Source organism: Hemitrygon akajei, chromosome 7, assembly GCF_048418815.1.
Source record: "Hemitrygon akajei chromosome 7, sHemAka1.3, whole genome shotgun sequence".
Classification (NCBI taxonomy): Eukaryota; Metazoa; Chordata; class Chondrichthyes; order Myliobatiformes; family Dasyatidae; genus Hemitrygon; species Hemitrygon akajei.
In genome coordinates, this window is record NC_133130.1 from 7,376,650 (window position 1) to 7,398,386 (window position 21,737).

Below are 21,737 nucleotides of genomic sequence, written 5' to 3' on the forward strand. Positions count from 1 at the left end.
CACCATCCAGACATCCCCCGGCTTGTGAAATCCATCATTCAGGACCATCACCATCCAGACATCCCCCGGCTTGTGAAATCCATCATTCAGGACCCTCACCATCCAGACATCCCCCGGCTTGTGAAATCCATCATTCAGGACCATCACCATCCAGACATCCCCCGGCTTGTGAAATCCATCATTCAGGACCCACACCATCCAGACATCCCCCGGCTTGTGAAATCCATCATTCAGGACCCTCACCATCCAGACATCCCCCGGCTTGTGAAATCCATCATTCAGGACCCTCACCATCCAGACATCCCCCGGCTTGTGAAATCCATCATTCAGGACCCTCACCATCCAGACATCTCCCTTGTGAAATCCATCATTCAGGACCCTCACCATCCAGACATCCCCCGGCTTGTGAAATCCATCATTCAGGACCCTCACCATCCAGACATCTCCCTTGTGAAATCCATCATTCAGGACCCTCACCATCCAGACATCCCCCGGCTTGTGAAATCCATCATTCAGGACCCTCACCATCCAGACATCTCCCGGCTTGTGAAATCCATCATTCAGGACCCTCACCATCCAGACATCCCCCGGCTTGTGAAATCCATCATTCAGGACCCTCACCATCCAGACATCCCCCGGCTTGTGAAATCCATCATTCAGGACCCTCACCATCCAGACATCCCCCGGCTTGTGAAATCCATCATTCAGGACCCTCACCATCCAGACATCCCCCGGATTGTGAAATCCATCATTCAGGACCATCACCATCCAGACATCCCCCTTGTGAAATCCATCATTCAGGACCCTCACCATCCAGACATCCCCCGGCTTGTGAAATCCATCATTCAGGACCCTCACCATCCAGACATCCCCCATGTGAAATCCATCATTCAGGACCCTCACCATCCAGACATCCCCCGGCTTGTGAAATCCATCATTCAGGACCCTCACCATCCAGACATCCCCCGGCTTGTGAAATCCATCATTCAGGACCCTCACCATCCAGACATCCCCCGGCTTGTGAAATCCATCATTCAGGACCCTCACCATCCAGACATCCCCTGGCTTGTGAAATCCATCATTCAGGACCCTCACCATCCAGACATCCCCCTTGTGAAATCCATCATTCAGGACCCTCACCATCCAGACATCCCCCGGCTTGTGAAATCCATCATTCAGGACCCTCACCATCCAGACATCCCCCGGCTTGTGAAATCCATCATTCAGGACCCTCACCATCCAGACATCCCCCGGCTTGTGAAATCCATCATTCAGGACCCTCACCATCCAGACATCTCCCTTGTGAAATCCATCATTCAGGACCCTCACCATCCAGACATCCCCCGGCTTGTGAAATCTATCATTCAGGACCCTCACCATCGAGACATCTCCCTTGTGAAATCCATCATTCAGGACCCTCACCATCCAGATATCCCCCGGCTTGTGAAATCCATCATTCAGGACCCTCACCATCCAGACATCCCCCTTGTGAAATCCATCATTCAGGACCCTCACCATCCAGACATCCCCCGGCTTGTGAAATCCATCATTCAGGACCCTCACCATCCAGACATCCCCCGGCTTGTGAAATCCATCATTCAGGACCCTCACCATCCAGACATCCCCCGGCTTGTGAAATCCATCATTCAGGACCCTCACCATCCAGACATCCCCCGGCTTGTGAAATCCATCATTCAGGACCCTCACCATCCAGACATCCCCCGGCTTGTGAAATCCATCATTCAGGACCCTCACCATCCAGACATCCCCCGGATTGTGAAATCCATCATTCAGGACCCTCACCATCCAGACATCCCCCGGCTTGTGAAATCCATCATTCAGGACCCTCACCATCCAGACATCCCCCGGCTTGTGAAATCCATCATTCAGGACCCTCACCATCCAGACATCCCCCGGCTTGTGAAATCCATCATTCAGGACCCTCACCATCCAGACATCCCCCGGCTTGTGAAATCCATCATTCAGGACCCTCACCATCCAGACATCCCCCGGCTTGTGAAATCCATCATTCAGGACCCTCACCATCCAGACATCCCCCGGCTTGTGAAATCCATCATTCAGGACCCTCACCATCCAGACATCCCCCGGCTTGTGAAATCCATCATTCAGGACCCTCACCATCCAGACATCCCCCGGCTTGTGAAATCCATCATTCAGGACCCTCACCATCCAGACATCCCCCGGCTTGTGAAATCCATCATTCAGGACCCTCACCATCCAGACATCCCCCGGCTTGTGAAATCCATCATTCAGGACCCTCACCATCCAGACATCCCCCGGCTTGTGAAATCCATCATTCAGGACCCTCACCATCCAGACATCCCCCGGCTTGTGAAATCCATCATTCAGGACCCTCAGCATCCAGACATCCCCCGGCTTGTGAAATCCATCATTCAGGACCATCACCATCCAGACATCCCCCGGCTTGTGAAATCCATCATTCAGGACCCTCACCATCCAGACATCCCCCGGCTTGTGAAATCCATCATTCAGGACCCTCACCATCCAGACATCCCCCGGCTTGTGAAATCCATCATTCAGGACCCTCACCATCCAGACATCCCCCGGCTTGTGAAACCCATCATTCAGGACCCTCACCATCCAGACATCCCCCGGCTTGTGAAATCCATCATTCAGGACCCTCACCATCCAGACATCCCCCTTGTGAAATCCATCATTCAGGACCCTCACCATCCAGACATCCCCCGGCTTGTGAAATCCATCATTCAGGACCCTCACCATCCAGACATCCCCCGGCTTGTGAAATCCATCATTCAGGACCCTCACCATCCAGACATCCCCCGGCTTGTGAAATCCATCATTCAGGACCATCACCATCCAGACATCCCCCGGCTTGTGAAATCCATCATTCAGGACCCTCACCATCCAGACATCCCCCGGCTTGTGAAATCCATCATTCAGGACCATCACCATCCAGACATCCCCCGGCTTGTGAAATCCATCATTCAGGACCCTCACCATCCAGACATCCCCCGGCTTGTGAAATCCATCATTCAGGACCCTCACCATCCAGACATCCCCCGGCTTGTGAAATCCATCATTCAGGACCCTCACCATCCAGACATCCCCCGGCTTGTGAAATCCATCATTCAGGACCCTCACCATCCAGACATCTCCCTTGTGAAATCCATCATTCAGGACCCTCACCATCCAGACATCCCCCGGCTTGTGAAATCCATCATTCAGGACCCTCACCATCCAGACATCTCCCTTGTGAAATCCATCATTCAGGACCCTCACCATCCAGACATCCCCCGGCTTGTGAAATCCATCATTCAGGACCCTCACCATCCAGACATCCCCCGGCTTGTGAAATCCATCATTCAGGACCCTCGCCATCCAGACATCCCCCGGATTGTGAAATCCATTATTCAGGACCATCACCATCCAGACATCCCCCTTGTGAAATCCATCATTCAGGACCCTCACCATCCAGACATCCCCCGGCTTGTGAAATCCATCATTCAGGACCCTCACCATCCAGACATCCCCCTTGTGAAATCCATCATTCAGGACCCTCACCATCCAGACATCCCCCGGCTTGTGAAATCCATCATTCAGGACCCTCACCATCCAGACATCCCCCGGCTTGTGAAATCCATCATTCAGGACCCTCACCATCCAGACATCCCCCGGCTTGTGAAATCCATCATTCAGGACCCTCACCATCCAGACATCCCCTGGCTTGTGAAATCCATCATTCAGGACCCTCACCATCCAGACATCCCCCTTGTGAAATCCATCATTCAGGACCCTCACCATCCAGACATCCCCCGGCTTGTGAAATCCATCATTCAGGACCCTCACCATCCAGACATCCCCCGGCTTGTGAAATCCATCATTCAGGACCCTCACCATCCAGACATCCCCCGGCTTGTGAAATCCATCATTCAGGACCCTCACCATCCAGACATCTCCCTTGTGAAATCCATCATTCAGGACCCTCACCATCCAGACATCCCCCGGCTTGTGAAATCTATCATTCAGGACCCTCACCATCCAGACATCTCCCTTGTGAAATCCATCATTCAGGACCCTCACCATCCAGATATCCCCCGGCTTGTGAAATCCATCATTCAGGACCCTCACCATCCAGACATCCCCCTTGTGAAATCCATCATTCAGGACCCTCACCATCCAGACATCCCCCGGCTTGTGAAATCCATCATTCAGGACCCTCACCATCCAGACATCCCCCGGATTGTGAAATCCATCATTCAGGACCCTCACCATCCAGACATCCCCCGGCTTGTGAAATCCATCATTCAGGACCCTCACCATCCAGACATCCCCCGGCTTGTGAAATCCATCATTCAGGACCCTCACCATCCAGACATCCCCCGGCTTGTGAAATCCATCATTCAGGACCCTCACCATCCAGACATCCCCCGGATTGTGAAATCCATCATTCAGGACCCTCACCATCCAGACATCCCCCGGCTTGTGAAATCCATCATTCAGGACCCTCACCATCCAGACATCCCCCGGCTTGTGAAATCCATCATTCAGGACCCTCACCATCCAGACATCCCCCGGCTTGTGAAATCCATCATTCAGGACCCTCACCATCCAGACATCCCCCGGCTTGTGAAATCCATCATTCAGGACCCTCACCATCCAGACATCCCCCGGCTTGTGAAATCCATCATTCAGGACCTTCACCATCCAGACATCCCCCGGCTTGTGAAATCCATCACTCAGGACCCTCACCATCCAGACATCTCCCTTGTGAAATCCATCATTCAGGACCCTCACCATCCAGACATCCCCCGGCTTGTGAAATCCATCATTCAGGACCCTCACCATCCAGACATCCCCTGGCTTGTGAAATCCATCATTCAGGACCCTCACCATCCAGACATCCCCCGGCTTGTGAAATCCATCATTCAGGACCCTCACCATCCAGACATCCCCCGGCTTGTGAAATCCATCATTCAGGACCTTCACCATCCAGACATCCCCCGGCTTGTGAAATCCATCATTCAGGACCCTCACCATCCAGACATCCCCCGGATTGTGAAATCCATCATTCAGGACCCTCACCATCCAGACATCCCCCGGCTTGTGAAATCCATCATTCAGGACCATCACCATCCAGACATCCCCCGGCTTGTGAAATCCATCATTCAGGACCCTCACCATCCAGACATCCCCCGGCTTGTGAAATCCATCATTCAGGACCCTCACCATCCAGACATCCCCCGGCTTGTGAAATCCATCATTCAGGACCCTCACCATCCAGAGATCCCTCGGCTTGTGAAATTCATCATTCAGGACCCTCACCATCCAGACATCCCCCGGCTTGTGAAATCCATCATTCAGGACCCTCACCATCCAGACATCCCCCGGCTTGTGAAATCCATCAGTCAGGACCCTCACCATCCAGACATCCCCCGGCTTGTGAAATCCATCATTCAGGACCCTCACCATCCAGACATCCCCCGGCTTGTGAAATCCATCACTCAGGACCCTCACCATCCAGACATCCCCCGGCTTGTGAAATCCATCATTCAGGACCCTCACCATCCAGACATCCCCCGGCTTGTGAAATCCATCATTCAGGACCCTCACCATCCAGACATCCCCCGGCTTGTGAAATCCATCATTCAGGACCCTCACCATCCAGACATCCCCCGGCTTGTGAAATCCATCATTCAGGACCCTCACCATCCAGACATCCCCCTTGTGAAATCCATCATTCAGGACCCTCACCATCCTACATCCCCCGGCTTGTGAAATCCATCATTCAGGACCCTCACCATCCAGACATCCCCCTTGTGAAATCCATCATTCAGGACCCTCACCATCCAGACATCCCCCGGCTTGTGAAATCCATCATTCAGGACCCTCACCATCCAGACATCCCCCGGCTTGTGCAATCCATCATTCAGGACCCTCACCATCCAGACATCCCCCGGCTTGTGAAATCCATCATTCAGGACCCTCACCATCCAGACATCCCCCGGATTGTGAAATCCATCATTCAGGACCCTCACCATCCAGACATCCCCCGGCTTGTGAAATCCATCATTCAGGACCCTCACCATCCAGACATCCCCCGGCTTGTGAAATCCATCATTCAGGACCCTCACCATCCAGACATCCCCCGGCTTGTGAAATCCATCATTCAGGACCCTCACCATCCAGACATCCCCCGGCTTGTGAAATCCATCATTCAGGACCCTCACAATCCAGACATCCCCCGGCTTGTGAAATCCATCACTCAGGACCATCACCATCCAGACATCCCCCGGCTTGTGAAATCCATCATTCAGGACCCTCACCATCCAGACATCCCCCGGCTTGTGAAATCCATCATTCAGGACCCTCACCATCCAGACATCCCCCGGCTTGTGAAATCCATCATTCAGGACCCTCACCATCCAGACATCCCCCGGCTTGTGAAATCCATCATTCAGGACCCTCACCATCCAGACATCCCCCGGCTTGTGAAATCCATCATTCAGGACCCTCACCATCCAGACATCCCCCGGCTTGTGAAATCCATCATTCAGGACCCTCAGCATCCAGACATCCCCCGGCTTGTGAAATCCATCATTCAGGACCCTCACCATCCAGACATCTCTCTGCTTGTGAAATCCATCATTCAGGACCCTCACCATCCAGACATCCCCCGGCTTGTGAAATCCATCATTCAGGACCCTCACCATCCAGACATCCCCCGGCTTGTGAAATCCATCATTCAGGACCCTCAGCATCCAGACATCCCCCGGCTTGTGAAATCCATCATTCAGGACCCTCAGCATCCAGACATCCCCCGGCTTGTGAAATCCATCATTCAGGACCCTCACCATCCAGACATCCCCCGGCTTGTGAAATCCATCATTCAGGACCCTCAGCATCCAGACATCCCCCGGCTTGTGAAATCCATCATTCAGGACCCTCAGCATCCAGACATCCCCCGGCTTGTGAAATCCATCATTCAGGACCCTCAGCATCCAGACATCCCCCGGCTTGTGAAATCCATCTTTCAGGACCCTCACCATCCAGACATCCCCCGGCTTGTGAAATCCATCATTCAGGACCCTCACCATCCAGACATCTCCCTTGTGAAATCCATCATTCAGGACCCTCACCATCCAGACATCCCCCGGCTTGTGAAATCCATCATTCAGGACCCTCACCATCCAGACATCCCCCGGCTTGTGAAATCCATCATTCAGGACCCTCACCATCCAGACATCCCCCGGCTTGTGAAATCCATCATTCAGGACCCTCACCATCCAGACATCCCCCGGCTTGTGAAATCCATCATTCAGGACCCTCACCATCCAGACATCCCCCGGCTTGTGAAATCCATCATTCAGGACCCTCACCATCCAGACATCCCCCGGCTTGTGAAATCCATCACTCAGGACCCTCACCATCCAGACATCCCCCTTGTGAAATCCATCATTCAGGACCCTCACCATCCAGACATCCCCCGGCTTGTGAAATCCATCATTCAGGACCCTCACCATCCAGACATCCCCCGGCTTGTGAAATCCATCATTCAGGACCCTCACCATCCAGACATCCCCCGGCTTGTGAAATCCATCATTCAGGACCCTCAGCATCCAGACATCTCCCTTGTGAAATCCATCATTCAGGACCCTCACCATCCAGACATCCCCCGGCTTGTGAAATCCATCATTCAGGACCCTCACCATCCAGACATCCCCCGGCTTGTGAAATCCATCATTCAGGACCCTCACCATCCAGACATCCCCCGGCTTGTGAAATCCATCATTCAGGACCCTCACCATCCAGACATCCCCCGGCTTGTGAAATCCATCATTCAGGACCCTCACCATCCAGACATCCCCCGGCTTGTGAAATCCATCATTCAGGACCATCACCATCCAGACATCCCCCGGCTTGTGAAATCCATCATTCAGGACCCTCACCATCCAGACATCCCCCTTGTGAAATCCATCATTCAGGACCCTCACCATCCAGACATCCCCCGGCTTGTGAAATCCATCATTCAGGACCATCACCATCCAGACATCCCCCGGCTTGTGAAATCCATCATTCAGGACCCTCACCATCCAGACATCCCCCGGCTTGTGAAATCCATCATTCAGGACCCTCACCATCCAGACATCCCCCGGCTTGTGAAATCCTTCATTCAGGACCCTCACCATCCAGACATCCCCCGGCTTGTGAAATCCATCATTCAGGACCCTCACCATCCAGACATCCCCCGGCTTGTGAAATCCATCATTCAGGACCCTAACCATCCAGACGTCCCCCGGCTTGTGAAATCCATCATTCAGGACCCTCAGCATCCAGACATCCCCCTTGTGAAATCCATCATTCAGGACCCTCACCATCCAGACATCCCCCGGCTTGTGAAATCCATCATTCAGGACCATCACCATCCAGACATCCCCCGGCTTGTGAAATCCATCATTCAGGGCCCTCAGCATCCAGACATCCCCTGGCTTGTGAAATCCATCATTCAGGACCCTCACCATCCAGACATCCCCCGGCTTGTGAAATCCATCATTCAGGACCCTCAGCATCCAGACATCCCCCGGCTTGTGAAATCCATCATTCAGGACCCTCAGCATCCAGACATCCCCCGGCTTGTGAAATCCATCATTCAGGACCCTCACCATCCAGACATCCCCCTTGTGAAATCCATCATTCAGGACCCTCACCATCCAGACATCCCCCGGCTTGTGAAATCCATCATTCAGGACCCTCACCATCCAGACATCCCCCGGCTTGTGAAATCCATCATTCAGGACCCTCACCATCCAGACATCCCCCGGCTTGTGAAATCCATCATTCAGGACCCTCACCATCCAGACATCCCCCGGCTTGTGAAATCCATCATTCAGGACCCTCACCATCCAGACATCTCCCTTGTGAAATCCATCATTCAGGACCCTCACCATCCAGACATCCCCCGGCTTGTGAAATCCATCATTCAGGACCCTCACCATCCAGACATCCCCCGGCTTGTGAAATCCATCATTCAGGACCCTCACCATCCAGACATCCCCCGGCTTGTGAAATCCATCATTCAGGACCATCACCATCCAGACATCCCCCGGCTTGTGAAATCCATCATTCAGGACCCTCACCATCCAGACATCCCCCGGCTTGTGAAATCCATCATTCAGGGCCCTCACCATCCAGACATCCCCTGGCTTGTGAAATCCATCATTCAGGACCCTCACCATCCAGACATCCCCCGGCTTGTGAAATCCATCATTCAGGACCCTCAGCATCCAGACATCCCCCGGCTTGTGAAATCCATCATTCAGGACCCTCACCATCCAGACATCCCCCTTGTGAAATCCATCATTCAGGACCCTCACCATCCAGACATCCCCCGGCTTGTGAAATCCATCATTCAGGACCCTCACCATCCAGACATCCCCCGGCTTGTGAAATCCATCATTCAGGACCCTCACCATCCAGACATCCCCCGGCTTGTGAAATCCATCATTCAGGACCCTCACCATCCAGACATCCCCCGGCTTGTGAAATCCATCATTCAGGACCCTCACCATCCTGACATCCCCCGGCTTGTGAAATCCATCATTCAGGACCCTCACCATCCAGACATCCCCCTGCTTGTTACCACCGTCAGGGAGAATCAGAATCAGGTGTAATGTCACTGGCATGTGTCGTGAAATTTGTTGTCTTGTGGCAGCAGTACATTGCAATACATAATAACAATAAACTGTAAATTACAGATATATATACGTACAGTGTGTGTGTGTGTGTGTGTAATATATATAACTGTTTGATAAAGTTGAAAATTAGGAAATATACATTTCGTAATTTTATGCTGGTGTATGATCTGTCATTTCTGGGCTACCGATAGTGTGTGGATAGTCTTGACAAGCATTTGCTCAAATCGAGGCTTCTTTGATCAGAATTTCTCAACGTCCCTCTTCGATTGAACCCCAAATCAAACCCACCCTCGACACGTATTGGTTATGAAAGATGGCCATCTCATCACTGAGTCATGTGGCTGTTAGCAGAGTCAGCTAACGGGATAAGTTGGTGTATGAGGCCTGGTGAGAGGCTTGCATATATAAAATTTTAAGTTAAATAAATAGTGCAAAAAGAGAAGCTAAAAAGTAGTGAGGTGGTGATCATGTGTTCACTGTCCATTCAGAAATCTGATGGTGGAGGAGAAGAAGCTGTTCCTGAAACGTTGAGTGTGTCTTCAGGCTCTTGTACCACTGCCTGTAATGAGCTCTTCAGGCCTGTGTGGGGCGCTGGAGAACACTGGGCTCAGGTTTCTGAGGTCTCAAACACAAGAATTGTTAATTGTTGTTTAGCAAGATTTTTTAATAATTTAGAGTTCCTTGTATTTTTCTTCAGTGATTTGCTCTTTGTAATGCAGTCTCTTAGTGCTTTCTGTTTAAGCTTGCTAAGTTCATTTTGATAGGCTCAGGGATTTATAAGAACATAAGAAAGAGGAGATAAACATACAAAATAAAATGTTATTTACCCTTCTGGCTTCAATCTCTGTTGAAAACATGCCAATTTTTTCACATAGCATATTGCTGTAACTAAGATGCAGAATAAGAGGATGAGTACGAGGATACTGGTGAGGATACTGGCCAAGGCATTCGAAGACCCACCTTCATCTGCTTCTGAAAAATAGCAAAGATTGATGTACAGTTTAACACTGGTAATGTGAATTGTCCTTTGAATGACAGGTTTAATATGTGAACGTTGGAGGCTGATAGTTCTCCCTTAGACATCTCATTTACAATCAGTAAGGGAGGAGAGCACCGTGCTGAAGGATGGATTTACTGTGCTGCTATTGTAGGGAAGGAAAGAAACATCAAGGTTATTAATAATAATATCTTATTTAAAGAGCACTTTTCATACAGACAATGTAGACAATGGGATAAAGAACAAGCATGAAAATAAAAAAAATATAATTATGAAAATAGATGAGAAGCACGGTTAAATAAATGGGTTTTGATCAGTGTTTAAAAGTGTCAACTGCGTCTGCGTCCCTTACAGTTTAGGCTTTGAATTCCACAGTTTATGAGCATAGTTCGAAAAAGGTGATCTGCCAGTTATCTTTACATTTAAGAGGCCGGCAGAAGAAGACCAGAGAACTCGATCAGGATTATAAAACAAAAATGACTCTGTGATGTACTCCGGCCACAGACTAATCAGAGTTTTACAAACAAATAAGAGAACTTTAAAATCAATTTTTAAACATCCAGGAAGCCAGTTCAGAGTAGCTAGCATGGCAGTGATATGCTCTCCCAGTGGCAGTGTTCTGAATGAGCTGAAGTTTGAACATTAATAACACTGGCTAGTTTCTGCAATGACCCCCATCTGCAACGTTAGTTTATTGCTCTCATTTTAATTAAACATGCAGGTTGTGAAACTCCAAGGGCAGTGACGTTAATGTTTGCCTCACCAATGAATTCCCCGGTGACCTCCAGCATTGACCAGTACAGAGTGGGATAAAAACAGAAGATGTTGGAAAAACTCAGTCATTCAGGCAGCCTCAATGGAAAGGAAAACAGTCAATATTTTCAAATTTCACTTAAGATTGAATAAGTTAGGACTTTATTCCTTGGAACATAGAAGATTAAGAGAAGATTTGATAGAGGTATGCAAAATTATCAGGGATTTCAATAGGTTAAATGGAAGCAGACCTTTTCCACTGAGGTTCAGTGGGACTACATCCAGAGGTCATGGGTTAAGGATGAAAGGTGAAAGTTGAAGGGAAACCTCTTCACTCAGAGGGTCGTGAGAGTGTGGAAGGAGCTACCAGCACAAGTGGTGAATGTGATCTCTATTTCAATTTTTAAGAGAAGATTGGATAGGTCCATGGAGAGCTATGGTCCTGGTGCTGGTCGATGGGAGTAGGAAGTTTAAATGATTCTGGAAGGACTAGATGGCCCAAGGGGCTTGTTTCTGTGCTGCTCTCTTCTATGACTCTTAGACTTTATTTCTGGTTGAAGATTCCTCATCAGAACTGGAAAGAAGACAGAGAAATGTCTGAACAACAGAAAGGACTGGGTCAAATAGAATGTCTGTAATTGAGTGAAATGACAGCCATTAATGGATAGGTGATTTCCCACCTTTTCCACCCATCACCTGCAAGTTTTTTACTTCATTGACCCTCCTGCTACCCCCCCCCCCCCCCCAACACCTGGCTTCATCTATCACCTAAGTACACTGTAGATGCTGTGGTCAAATCAACACGTACAAAAGCTGGATGAACTCAGCAGGTCGGGCGGCATCCATTGAAAAGAGCAGTCAACGTTTTGGGCTGAGACCCTTCATCAGGACTGAAGAAGGAGGGGTCTGGGGCCCTATAAAGAAGATGGGGGGAGGGTGGAAGTTGCCAGGTGATAAACCAATCAGGGGAAAGATCAAGGGGTGGGGGAGGGGAAGCAGGGAGTGGATAGGCAGGAAAGGTGAAGAAGGAATGTAAGGGGAAAGCACTATGGGTAGTAGAAGACAGAACCATGACAGAGGTTTTCCTTCGCTACACTGATGACTACATTGGTGCTGCTTCCTGCACCCATGCAGAGCTCGTCAATTTCATCGACTTTGCATTTAACTTTCACCCAGCCCTCAAATTCATGGTCCATCTTGGACACTTCTCTCCCCTTTCTCCATCTCTGGAGACAGACTGTCCACTGACATCTTCTATAAACCCTCTGACTCCCATAACTACCTTGATAATACCTCTTCCCACCCTGCCAAATGTAAAAATGCTATTCCTTATTCCCAGTTCCTCCGTCTCCGCCACATCTGCTCCCAGGATGAGGCTTTCCGTTCCAGGACATCCCAAATGTCTTCTTTCTTTAAGAATCATGGTTTCCCTTCTGCCGTCATCAATGATGCCCTCACCCGCATCTCCCCCATTTCCGCACTTTGGCCCTCACCCCATCCTCCCGTCACCACAACAGAGACCGTGTTCACCAGTAGTCTCCAGCCCCTTGGTATGAACATTGAATTCTCCAACTTCTGGTAATTCCCTCCCTCTCCCTTCCCCCATCCCACTTTCACTCTGTCTCCTCTTCTAGCTGCCTACCACCTCTCTCATGACTCTGCCTTCTTCTACTACCCATAGTGCTTTCCCCTTAGATTCCTTCTTCACCTCTCCTGCCTATCCCCTCCCTGCTTCCCCTCCCCCTCCCCTTGATCTTTCCTCTGATTGGTTTTTCACCTGCCATATTCCACCCTCCCCCCACCTTCTTTATAGGGCCCCTGCCCCATCCCTCTTCAGTCCTGACGAAGGGTCTCAACCCGAAACATTGACTGCTCGTTTCCACGGATGCTGCCCGACCTGCTGAGTTCCTCCAGTGTGTTGTACGTGCTGATTCATCTGTCACCTTCTAGCTTGTCCTCCCCTCCCCCGTCCATCATTTTATTCTGCCGTTTGCCCCCTTCCTTTCCAGTCCTGTAAAAGGGTCTCAGCCTGATACATTGACTGCTTTTTCTTCATTTCCATTGTCTGACCTGCTGAGTTCCTCCAGCGTTTTGTGTGTGCTGCTTTGGATTTCCAGCATCTGCAGAATCTCATGTGTTTATTCATTTCTATAGAGGCTCTCTGACCTGCTGAGTTCCTCAAGCTTTTTGTGTGTGGCAATGGAGAGTTAAGCTACTTTGTGTGTCATGTTGCTAATGTTGTAAAGTCTGTTGGTGTGATACAGTCTGGTCTACTGGTTCGGTGCAGATGGCCAAAGTATATAAGGGAAAGAAAAGAATGGCGACACAATATTGGACCTGTTTCAAAAAGACATACAGGTTGGTGTGTTAATTGGTCATTGTAAATTGTCCCGTGATTAGGCTAGGGTTGAGTTGTGGGATTGCTGGGTGACATGCTCTGTACGCCAATAAATAAGGTTTGACAACTCACCCACCAGTGATCTGTCAACCAGCATGTTTTTGGACAGTGAGAGGAAACCATTGTAACCACAGGGAGAGAAAGCAAACGTTACACTGACTGCATTGAAGGTCACGGTTCAAGCCAGGACACTGGAACAGTGAGGCCGCCGTTCTACTCACTGGGACATTGTGTTGGTTTGTGGGTTGTGAGGTGACTGCTGACACTCTGTCACTGATGAGGAGGGGCAAATGGTCAGTTCAGGTTGTGTGTTTCTCCCTCTGTTTACACAGACGTTTGTACACTTCCTCTGCATGGACTGACGGTTCTAATTGTCTCTCTGTCTCCACTTTGACCAGTCAGTCATCTGCCAGTGACTTCCTAGGGGTCAGTGAGGACGCTGCACTTTACCAGGCAGTTTGAGTACATTCTTGATTCTCTGTCCTTTGTTCGCCTGGAATCTTTACCCATTACAGAGCTCAGAATGGTTTCTCAGAAACACAGGAGATTCTGCAGATGCTGGAGATCCAGAGGAACACACACAACGAGCTGGGGGAACTAGTGAAATAAAGGTGAGAAGCTGTGACTGGGAGCTCGGTGTGTAACCCCCTGCACTGTTATAATGTAGATCAGAGCAATCTTCAGTAACAACACCTCATCTTCCCATTGGGCACATTGCAGCGTTCGGGACTCACTGTTGAATTCCACAACTTCCTGCAACCTGATTTCTGAGTCTGTCTCTGTCATTCATCTGTGGTATTGGCTCAGCTTTTTGCTTCACTTTTCCTTTTAGTCTGGCTTTTTTCCCTCTGGGAGTGGAGGACGTGGCCAGCCTAATCTGCCAGGCATGTCCTCCTCCTCCTCTGCTTTTCACAGCTCCTACATTCTTTTTAGACCATAAAACATAGGAGCAGAATTAGGCCATTCAGCCCATTGAGTCTACTCTGCCATTCCATCATGGCTGATTTATTATCCCTCTCAGCCCCATTCTCCTGCCTTCTCCCCGTAACCTTTGACACCCTGATTAATTAAGAGCCTATCAACCTCAGTTTTAAAAATACCCAGTGACTTGTCCTCCACAGCCGTGTGTGGCAATGAGTTCCACAGATTAACAACACTCTTGCTAAAGAATTTCCTCTACATCTCTGTTCTAAATGGACATCCCTCTGTTTTGAGACTGTGTCCTCTGGTCCTCGACTCACTCACTATCCTCTGTATTCTTTCATTCTCTGTTCTGACTCATTGTCTAGGAGACGGGAGATCACAGCCGGCCAGGCAGCATCCATGGAGGCTGAAGGATCCTGATCCTGTGCAGCTCTGTCAATGCAGAGGGCAGATGCTGGTCTGTGGAAGAGAGGGCTGGGGGTAAATGTGAGACAACGGCTGGTAGGTGACAGCTGGAACCTGATGAGAAGAAAAGGGATGAACAGATGGAACCAGGTGGAGAGAAGGAGAGGTGGAGATGGGAGAAGGGTAGAGAGAGACGAGGAGAGTTGGAAAGGACAGGTGGGGAGAGGGATAGGGTGTGGGGTCTAAGCAGGTGCCACACATTGACCATTAGAGATGGAGGACCTTCATTGTGCCCCAAATGCCAGTGGTGTCATGGGCAGGAAGTAGGAACTGTGAGTAAGTCCACCTTGTCCAGGGTAACAGAGGGAAGGAGCACCTTCCGCCTCCTTTGGCAGAGACGTATCACCTGCCCCCCCCGCCACCCGGAATCTGACAAGGAAAGTAACATGGGAGGAATTATGTGTAGATAGAACTTTAATTTAATTTTATTTATTTATTGAGATACAGCGTGGAATAGGCCCTTTGGCCCTTTGACCCACACCACCCAGTGATCCCTGATTTAATCTGAGCCTAATCACAGGACAATTTAAAATGACCAATTAACCTACCAACCGGTGTGTCTTTGGACTGTGGGAAGAAACCGGAACACTTGGAGGAAATCTACACAATGACGGGAATAATGTCCAAACTTCTTTCAGCAGCAGGAATTGAACCCACACCACTGGTACTGTAAGGCATTGTACACTACTGGTACTGTAAGGCATTGTACACCACTGGTACTGTAAGGCATCGTACACTACTGGTACTGTAAGGCATTGTACACCACTGGTACTGTAAGGCATCGTACACTACTGGTACTGTAAGGCATTGTACACCACTGGTACTGTAAGGCATTGTACACCACTGGTACTGTAAGGCATCGTACACTACTGGTACTGTAAGGCATCGTACACTACTGGTACTGTAAGACATTATACACTACTGGTACTGTAAGGCATTGTACACCACTGGTACTGTAAGGCATCGTACACTACTGGTACTGTAAGACATTGTAAATTTTTGTGTCAACCCAAACTTATCAGGAGAAAGGGGTAGGACACCCAGAAGATTAAGTTTGCATTGTCTGGGTGGAGTGAGAGACGGTAGGAGTATGACAAGCAGACAGAAAAGGGAAGGGGTTGGGTTATCAGAAATTGGAAAATTCCATGTCCATATCATTGGGCTATAATATCCAGTCAGGATCCCAGAGTGAAAAGCAATATTCTACAAAACTGTTGTCAGATGTGTTCATCTTTAAGACATTTAGAAATAATCACATCATAGTTTAAAGAAATGAATTTACAGAATTGTTGTCCTGGCCCATACATGCTCAATACCTCCAGTACTAGAAATCAGTTTGCATTGTGTGAACTGAACTTACTAATGACAGTGAGCCGGGTTCCGTTCCCACTGATGTCTCCCCACACTCTGCAGTAATAGTCGGCAGAGTCATTGGCCTCGACCTTTGTGACCATCAGGATGAAACTGCTGTTGGAGGAGTCCCTGGAAGGCTGGAACCTCTCAGTGAAACCTGGTCTCCTTTGTATGCTCTCTCCTGCCTCGTGCGTTAAGACCCACTCCATGTCCTGCCCAGGTTGTCTCCGATACCAGTGGACATCAGTGTTTCCCACTCTGGCGTTCTTCATGGTGCACCATAACCGTGCCGATTGCCCCTCGGTGATGTTCTCCTGGCTTGGGGACTGGATAAGGACTGGAGGATTGGCATCTTTAAAGGGAAAATATCAATTACCTTAAAAATCTTTCTGCGTAACTACGTCTAAAAGAGTAAACAGATTGAAATACTTTATTTGTAGAATTGTTTTAGCCGCACTGTATGATGCACTTTGCTGAGAGTTATTAATTGTACAGAAATGGCTCTTATCATATTTAAAAGCATTAGTGTTGTGTTTATTGTCCTCTGTACAAGTACATATCGGGACAGATGCAATGAAACGCTTGCAGTTCAGGCACAGAGCATTGGATAGGTAGCAGTCATGAGAAAAGCACCAATTAAACACAAATTTTACAAGAACATAGTTGGATCAAAAATAAAACACAGCTCGTTTTAGTACACGGTAATCAAAATGACCACTGTCTTGTTAAGCTGTCGTGAGTTGGGTTGTGCCACTTGGTTCAGGAACTCAATGGCTGAAGGGAAATAGCTGTTCTTGAACGTGGTGGTGTGAGTCTTCAGGCTTCTGTACCTCCTGCCCGATGGTAACAGTGAGGAAGTAGATTGGGAACAGCTGACAGAAGGGAAAACAACATTTGATGGGAGAGGCATTTTAAAAGTGAGATGCTGGGACTTGAGGGTCAACATCTTCCTGTTGAAGGAAGAGTGGTGGGAATTGATAGAAGCTCAATACTGGCTTCAATTAGCTGTCTGGTCGTATCATTGTGTGGTATGGAAGCTGCAAGGCATCGGACCGCAAACCCTACAGAGGATAGTGAAAACTGACAAGGATTACCCGGGTCTTCCTCCCCCCATTTGTGACATTTACCGGGAGTGTTGCAGACGAAGGGCCTGAAACATTGTTGAGGATCCCCACCACCCATCCCACAATCTCTCTGACCCACCACCCATCCCACAACCTCTCTGACCCACCACCCCTCCCACAATCTCTCTGACCCACCACCCATCCCACAATCTCTCTGACCCACCACCCATCCCACAATCTCTCTGACCCACCACTGTCAGGAAGGAGGTACAGGGGCATCAGGACTGGGACTGTCAGACTGGGTAACAGCTTCTTCCCTCAGGCTGTGAGACTAATGGATACCCTGTCACCACTGAGGTCTCGTTTCCACCACCCATCCCACAATCTCTCTGACCCACCACCGTCAGGATGGAGGTACAGGAGCATCAGGACTGGGACTGTCAGACTGGGTAACAGCTTCTTCCCTCAGGCTGTGAGACTAACAGATACCCTGTCACCACTGAGGTCTCGTCACCAGGACAGTGAGCTGTTTATTGTTTACCTGTGCTGTGCTTTACATGCATTCTGAAAGATATTTTATTCATGTATTGATGGTAATATTTTGGTTTATGTGCTGTGTGATATCTGTTTTGTGGGTGCACCGTGGTCTGGGGGAACAGTGTTTCATCTGGTTGTATCCATGTACAGTCAGATGATAATAAACTTTAACTTATACTATTGCTACGTCATAACAGGGGGCGTTGAGACTGGACCCAAATACAGGACACAGACACTGAAGTACTAGGAACAGGACGGGACAAAACTGAAGGACGGGACAGGTCACAGACTAGGCTAGAGAAACAGGACCAGGACGAGGGACTGGGGACAAGGAGCCTGGGGTGGACTCCGAGCCCAGGACAGGACAAGGACCCAGAATCTGGGTCTTGACTCGACCTCAGACCCCAAACCAGGCAAAGACGTGACGAGGCCTGGGTACTTGGAGTTTGAGACTTGAGGCTTGGGCTCTTGGAGCTCGAGACTTGAGGCTTGGGCTCTTGGAGCTTGAATAACTCGGAAGCTGGAGCTTGGAGGCAGACTAGCAACTGTACATCAACATAGAGCTGGGACAACCTTCGACAAGCCGGAACTCAACTTTCACTCCACACCAAGGTGGGGCAGGACCATCCGTCGGGTAGGACCATCACCATCTGTGTGGAATGAGCTTCCTGTAGAAGTAGTAGAGGCCAGTTCAGTTGTGTCATTTAAGGTAAAATTGGATAGGTATACGGATAGGAAAGGAGTGGAGGGTTATGGGCTGAGTGCGGGTCGGTGGGACTAGCTGAGATTAAGAGTTCGGCACGGACTAGGAGGGCCGGAATCGCCTGTTTCTGTGCTGTGATTGTTATATGGTTATATGGTAACGGCAGAACGGCCTGACATACCCGGTGGAGGCAAAGACAAGACAAGATAGATTTCCCCCGCAGGGTAACGGCAGAACGGTCTGACTTACCCCACGGAGACGAGCACTTGACAAGATAGATCATCCCACAGGGCAACAGCAGAACAGCCTGACTCACCCCATGGGGTGAGGACAGGAAGAGACAAACACCGAAGAACGACAGACAGTTCCACCTCTGCATCGGGGTTGCTCCGAGTCGCAGTTACGGTCAGCACCTTGGCTGGCTATGGAAACGACCGGATCCCTACCTAGCTCGGAGTGGCTGACGGCCACCCAGCTGGCCCGGGAAACGGCCGAATCCATACCGCAATGATAGCTCCGACTACTGACAGCAAGGCTCCAAGGAGCAACGGTTCTCCAACGCGACCTAAAGATGGCAAGTGGCCGTTCTAGCCTTCCACCAGCCGTTTGCTCCTAGGGAAACTTGACATGATGACCCCCAGACCACACTCAATCCCAGGGCCACTTTAATTCCCAGCCAACAAGATGAGCGTCAGGTGCTGACGATTAAGTCCAACCGGAACCAAAGGCAGCCGGAGGACCCGGAGTCCGGAGTCCACGGACCGGACCGTGAATCGGAATGCGGACTTCGGACCAGACCACGACACGCTAAGGAAAAGGTTCTTTGGAAGCCGAAAGGTATGAAAGTAGATAAGTAACCTGGATCACATGGTCAACACCCGAGAGTTCTGAAAGAGGTGGCTGAAGAGATGGCGAGGCATTAGTAATGATCTTTCAAGAATCTCTAGATTCTGGAAAGGTCTGGAATCTGTAAAATTGCAAATGTCACTACATTTATTCCCACTCCTTGCCTCCTGCCAATCAGCCAATCTTCTATCCATGCTTGTATCTTTCCTGTAATATCATGGGCTCTTATCTTGTAAAGCAACCTCATGTGCAGCACCTTGTCAAAGGCCTTCTGAAAATCCAGGGCACGACATCCACTGGTTCTCCTTTGTCTATCCTGCTTGTTATTTCCTCAGAGAATTCCACAGATCTGTCAGGCAGGATATCCCCTTAAGAAAACCGTGATGACTTTGGTCTATTTTATCCTGTACCTCCAAGTACCCCAAACCTCATCCTTAATAATGGGCTCCAACATCTTCCCAACCACTGAAGTCAGGCTAACTGGTCTATAATTTCCTTTCTTTTGCTGCCTTCCCTTCTTAATGAGTGGAGTGACATTTTTGGGCCACGTATCCAAGAAGGAATGTCCTGCCATTGGAGAGGGTCAAGAGGAGATTCCTGCGAGGAGTCACAGACAGATTGTTAAACAAACTACAGTGCCCAGTCTGAGAGATAATATACTAATGTGGACTGTGGATTGGTTATGAACAGAAAACAGACTATTCAGAACCAGTTTCTGAAACAGAAATGGCCATTTTAGGATTGTGTGACTCTGAGTGTTGGGATATCACAGTGAATTGATCGGTGATGTCAGTGAGGGGACTGTGTGATGGATAAAGTTACTGATTGGCAGTGTGGCTATGAGGAGACTGTGGTGAGATTTCAGACAGATGTAACAGGTTAGTGAATTGTCAGATGGGAAGAATGAGATTGAAAAGTGTTGATGTCCAGAGGAACATAGATGTCCTACTTGTGTAATAAAGGTGATATATAGGTATGGAGAGTAAATATATGATAATCTTCATGTCAAAAGGTTTCAACTACATATTTCTGTAGTGATGTGGTATCCTGGTGACTGTGAATCTAGAATATTGTGTTATGGTTCCTTCTGCAGTGTTTCCGTGTGTTCGCCATGCATGGCCTCAAATCTCTTGATACCATCCTGAATATTGCTTCCTGGGTCAAGGGCCAGTGGTTCCCAGGAGTCGGTGGGAAGCTGCATTTCTTCACAGAAACTTGCATCCTATATCCTTGATGCACCATCAATAACTCACTCTGAGACGTAAGAAGCGAGATATCGGCTTTTATTGACTGGAAGAATGAACAACACTACATCCTGGGGAATGAGGCCGGGCATCAGGCCTCAGTCGCCTTTATACAGGGGTCTGTGGGAGGAGCCACAGAAGCAGTCAGCAGGGGTCTGTGGGAGGAGCCACAGGAGCAGTCCAGACAGGTATATGTACCGTAGATGTCGGATTATAAGCCGCTACTTTTTCCCCATGCTTTGAACAGCTTTGAACACTGCGGCCTTTACTACGGTGCGGCTAATGCATGATTTTTTTTCATGCCGCCAAAAACATTTTGCCTCGTAACAGTAGACCAATAAAATTGATGAGTAGTTCACAGAGGTCCAATGAAATTGTACGATAAATCAAGCGCACTTTCACAATTAAATTATTGTAAATCAGTCATTTGTACTCACCCTCATCAACATGGAAAACACTCGAAGAAAAGCATTGTGCTGCCTTTATGGCGGGTATTTAGTTTATAATATTTTCGCTTAGTAATTCATTTGTTAGTATTTTCTAGTTAAAGTTAGAAGTGTTTTAAGAACCCGGTATATTTGTTTTCTGTACTACATCCCGGGATGCTATGACGTCACATCCGGTTTCGCCGCGTCTTGTGGGAAATACCGGTTTGCGATAAACGGGAAGGTGGGGGCATTAGACCCGAGCGAATGCTTCTTTTAAGTTAAAGGCGATCAATAACTTTTCCTGGTAGGCTGCAGTATATATATTTTTTA

General features: G+C 49.1%; 1 protein-coding gene across 1 annotated transcript in view; it reads right to left on the bottom strand.

Moving 5' to 3' along the window:
- LOC140730021 (uncharacterized) overlaps window positions 1-21,737 on the bottom strand; it is a 47,893-nt gene that overhangs the window by 11,202 nt on the left and 14,954 nt on the right. The window contains exons 3-4 of the mRNA XM_073050169.1: window positions 16,593-16,937; window positions 10,523-10,667 (exon numbers count right to left, since the gene is read on the bottom strand). Coding sequence (XP_072906270.1) covers window positions 10,523-10,667; window positions 16,593-16,937 — 490 coding nt within the window. The remainder of the gene's footprint in view (window positions 1-10,522; window positions 10,668-16,592; window positions 16,938-21,737) is intronic.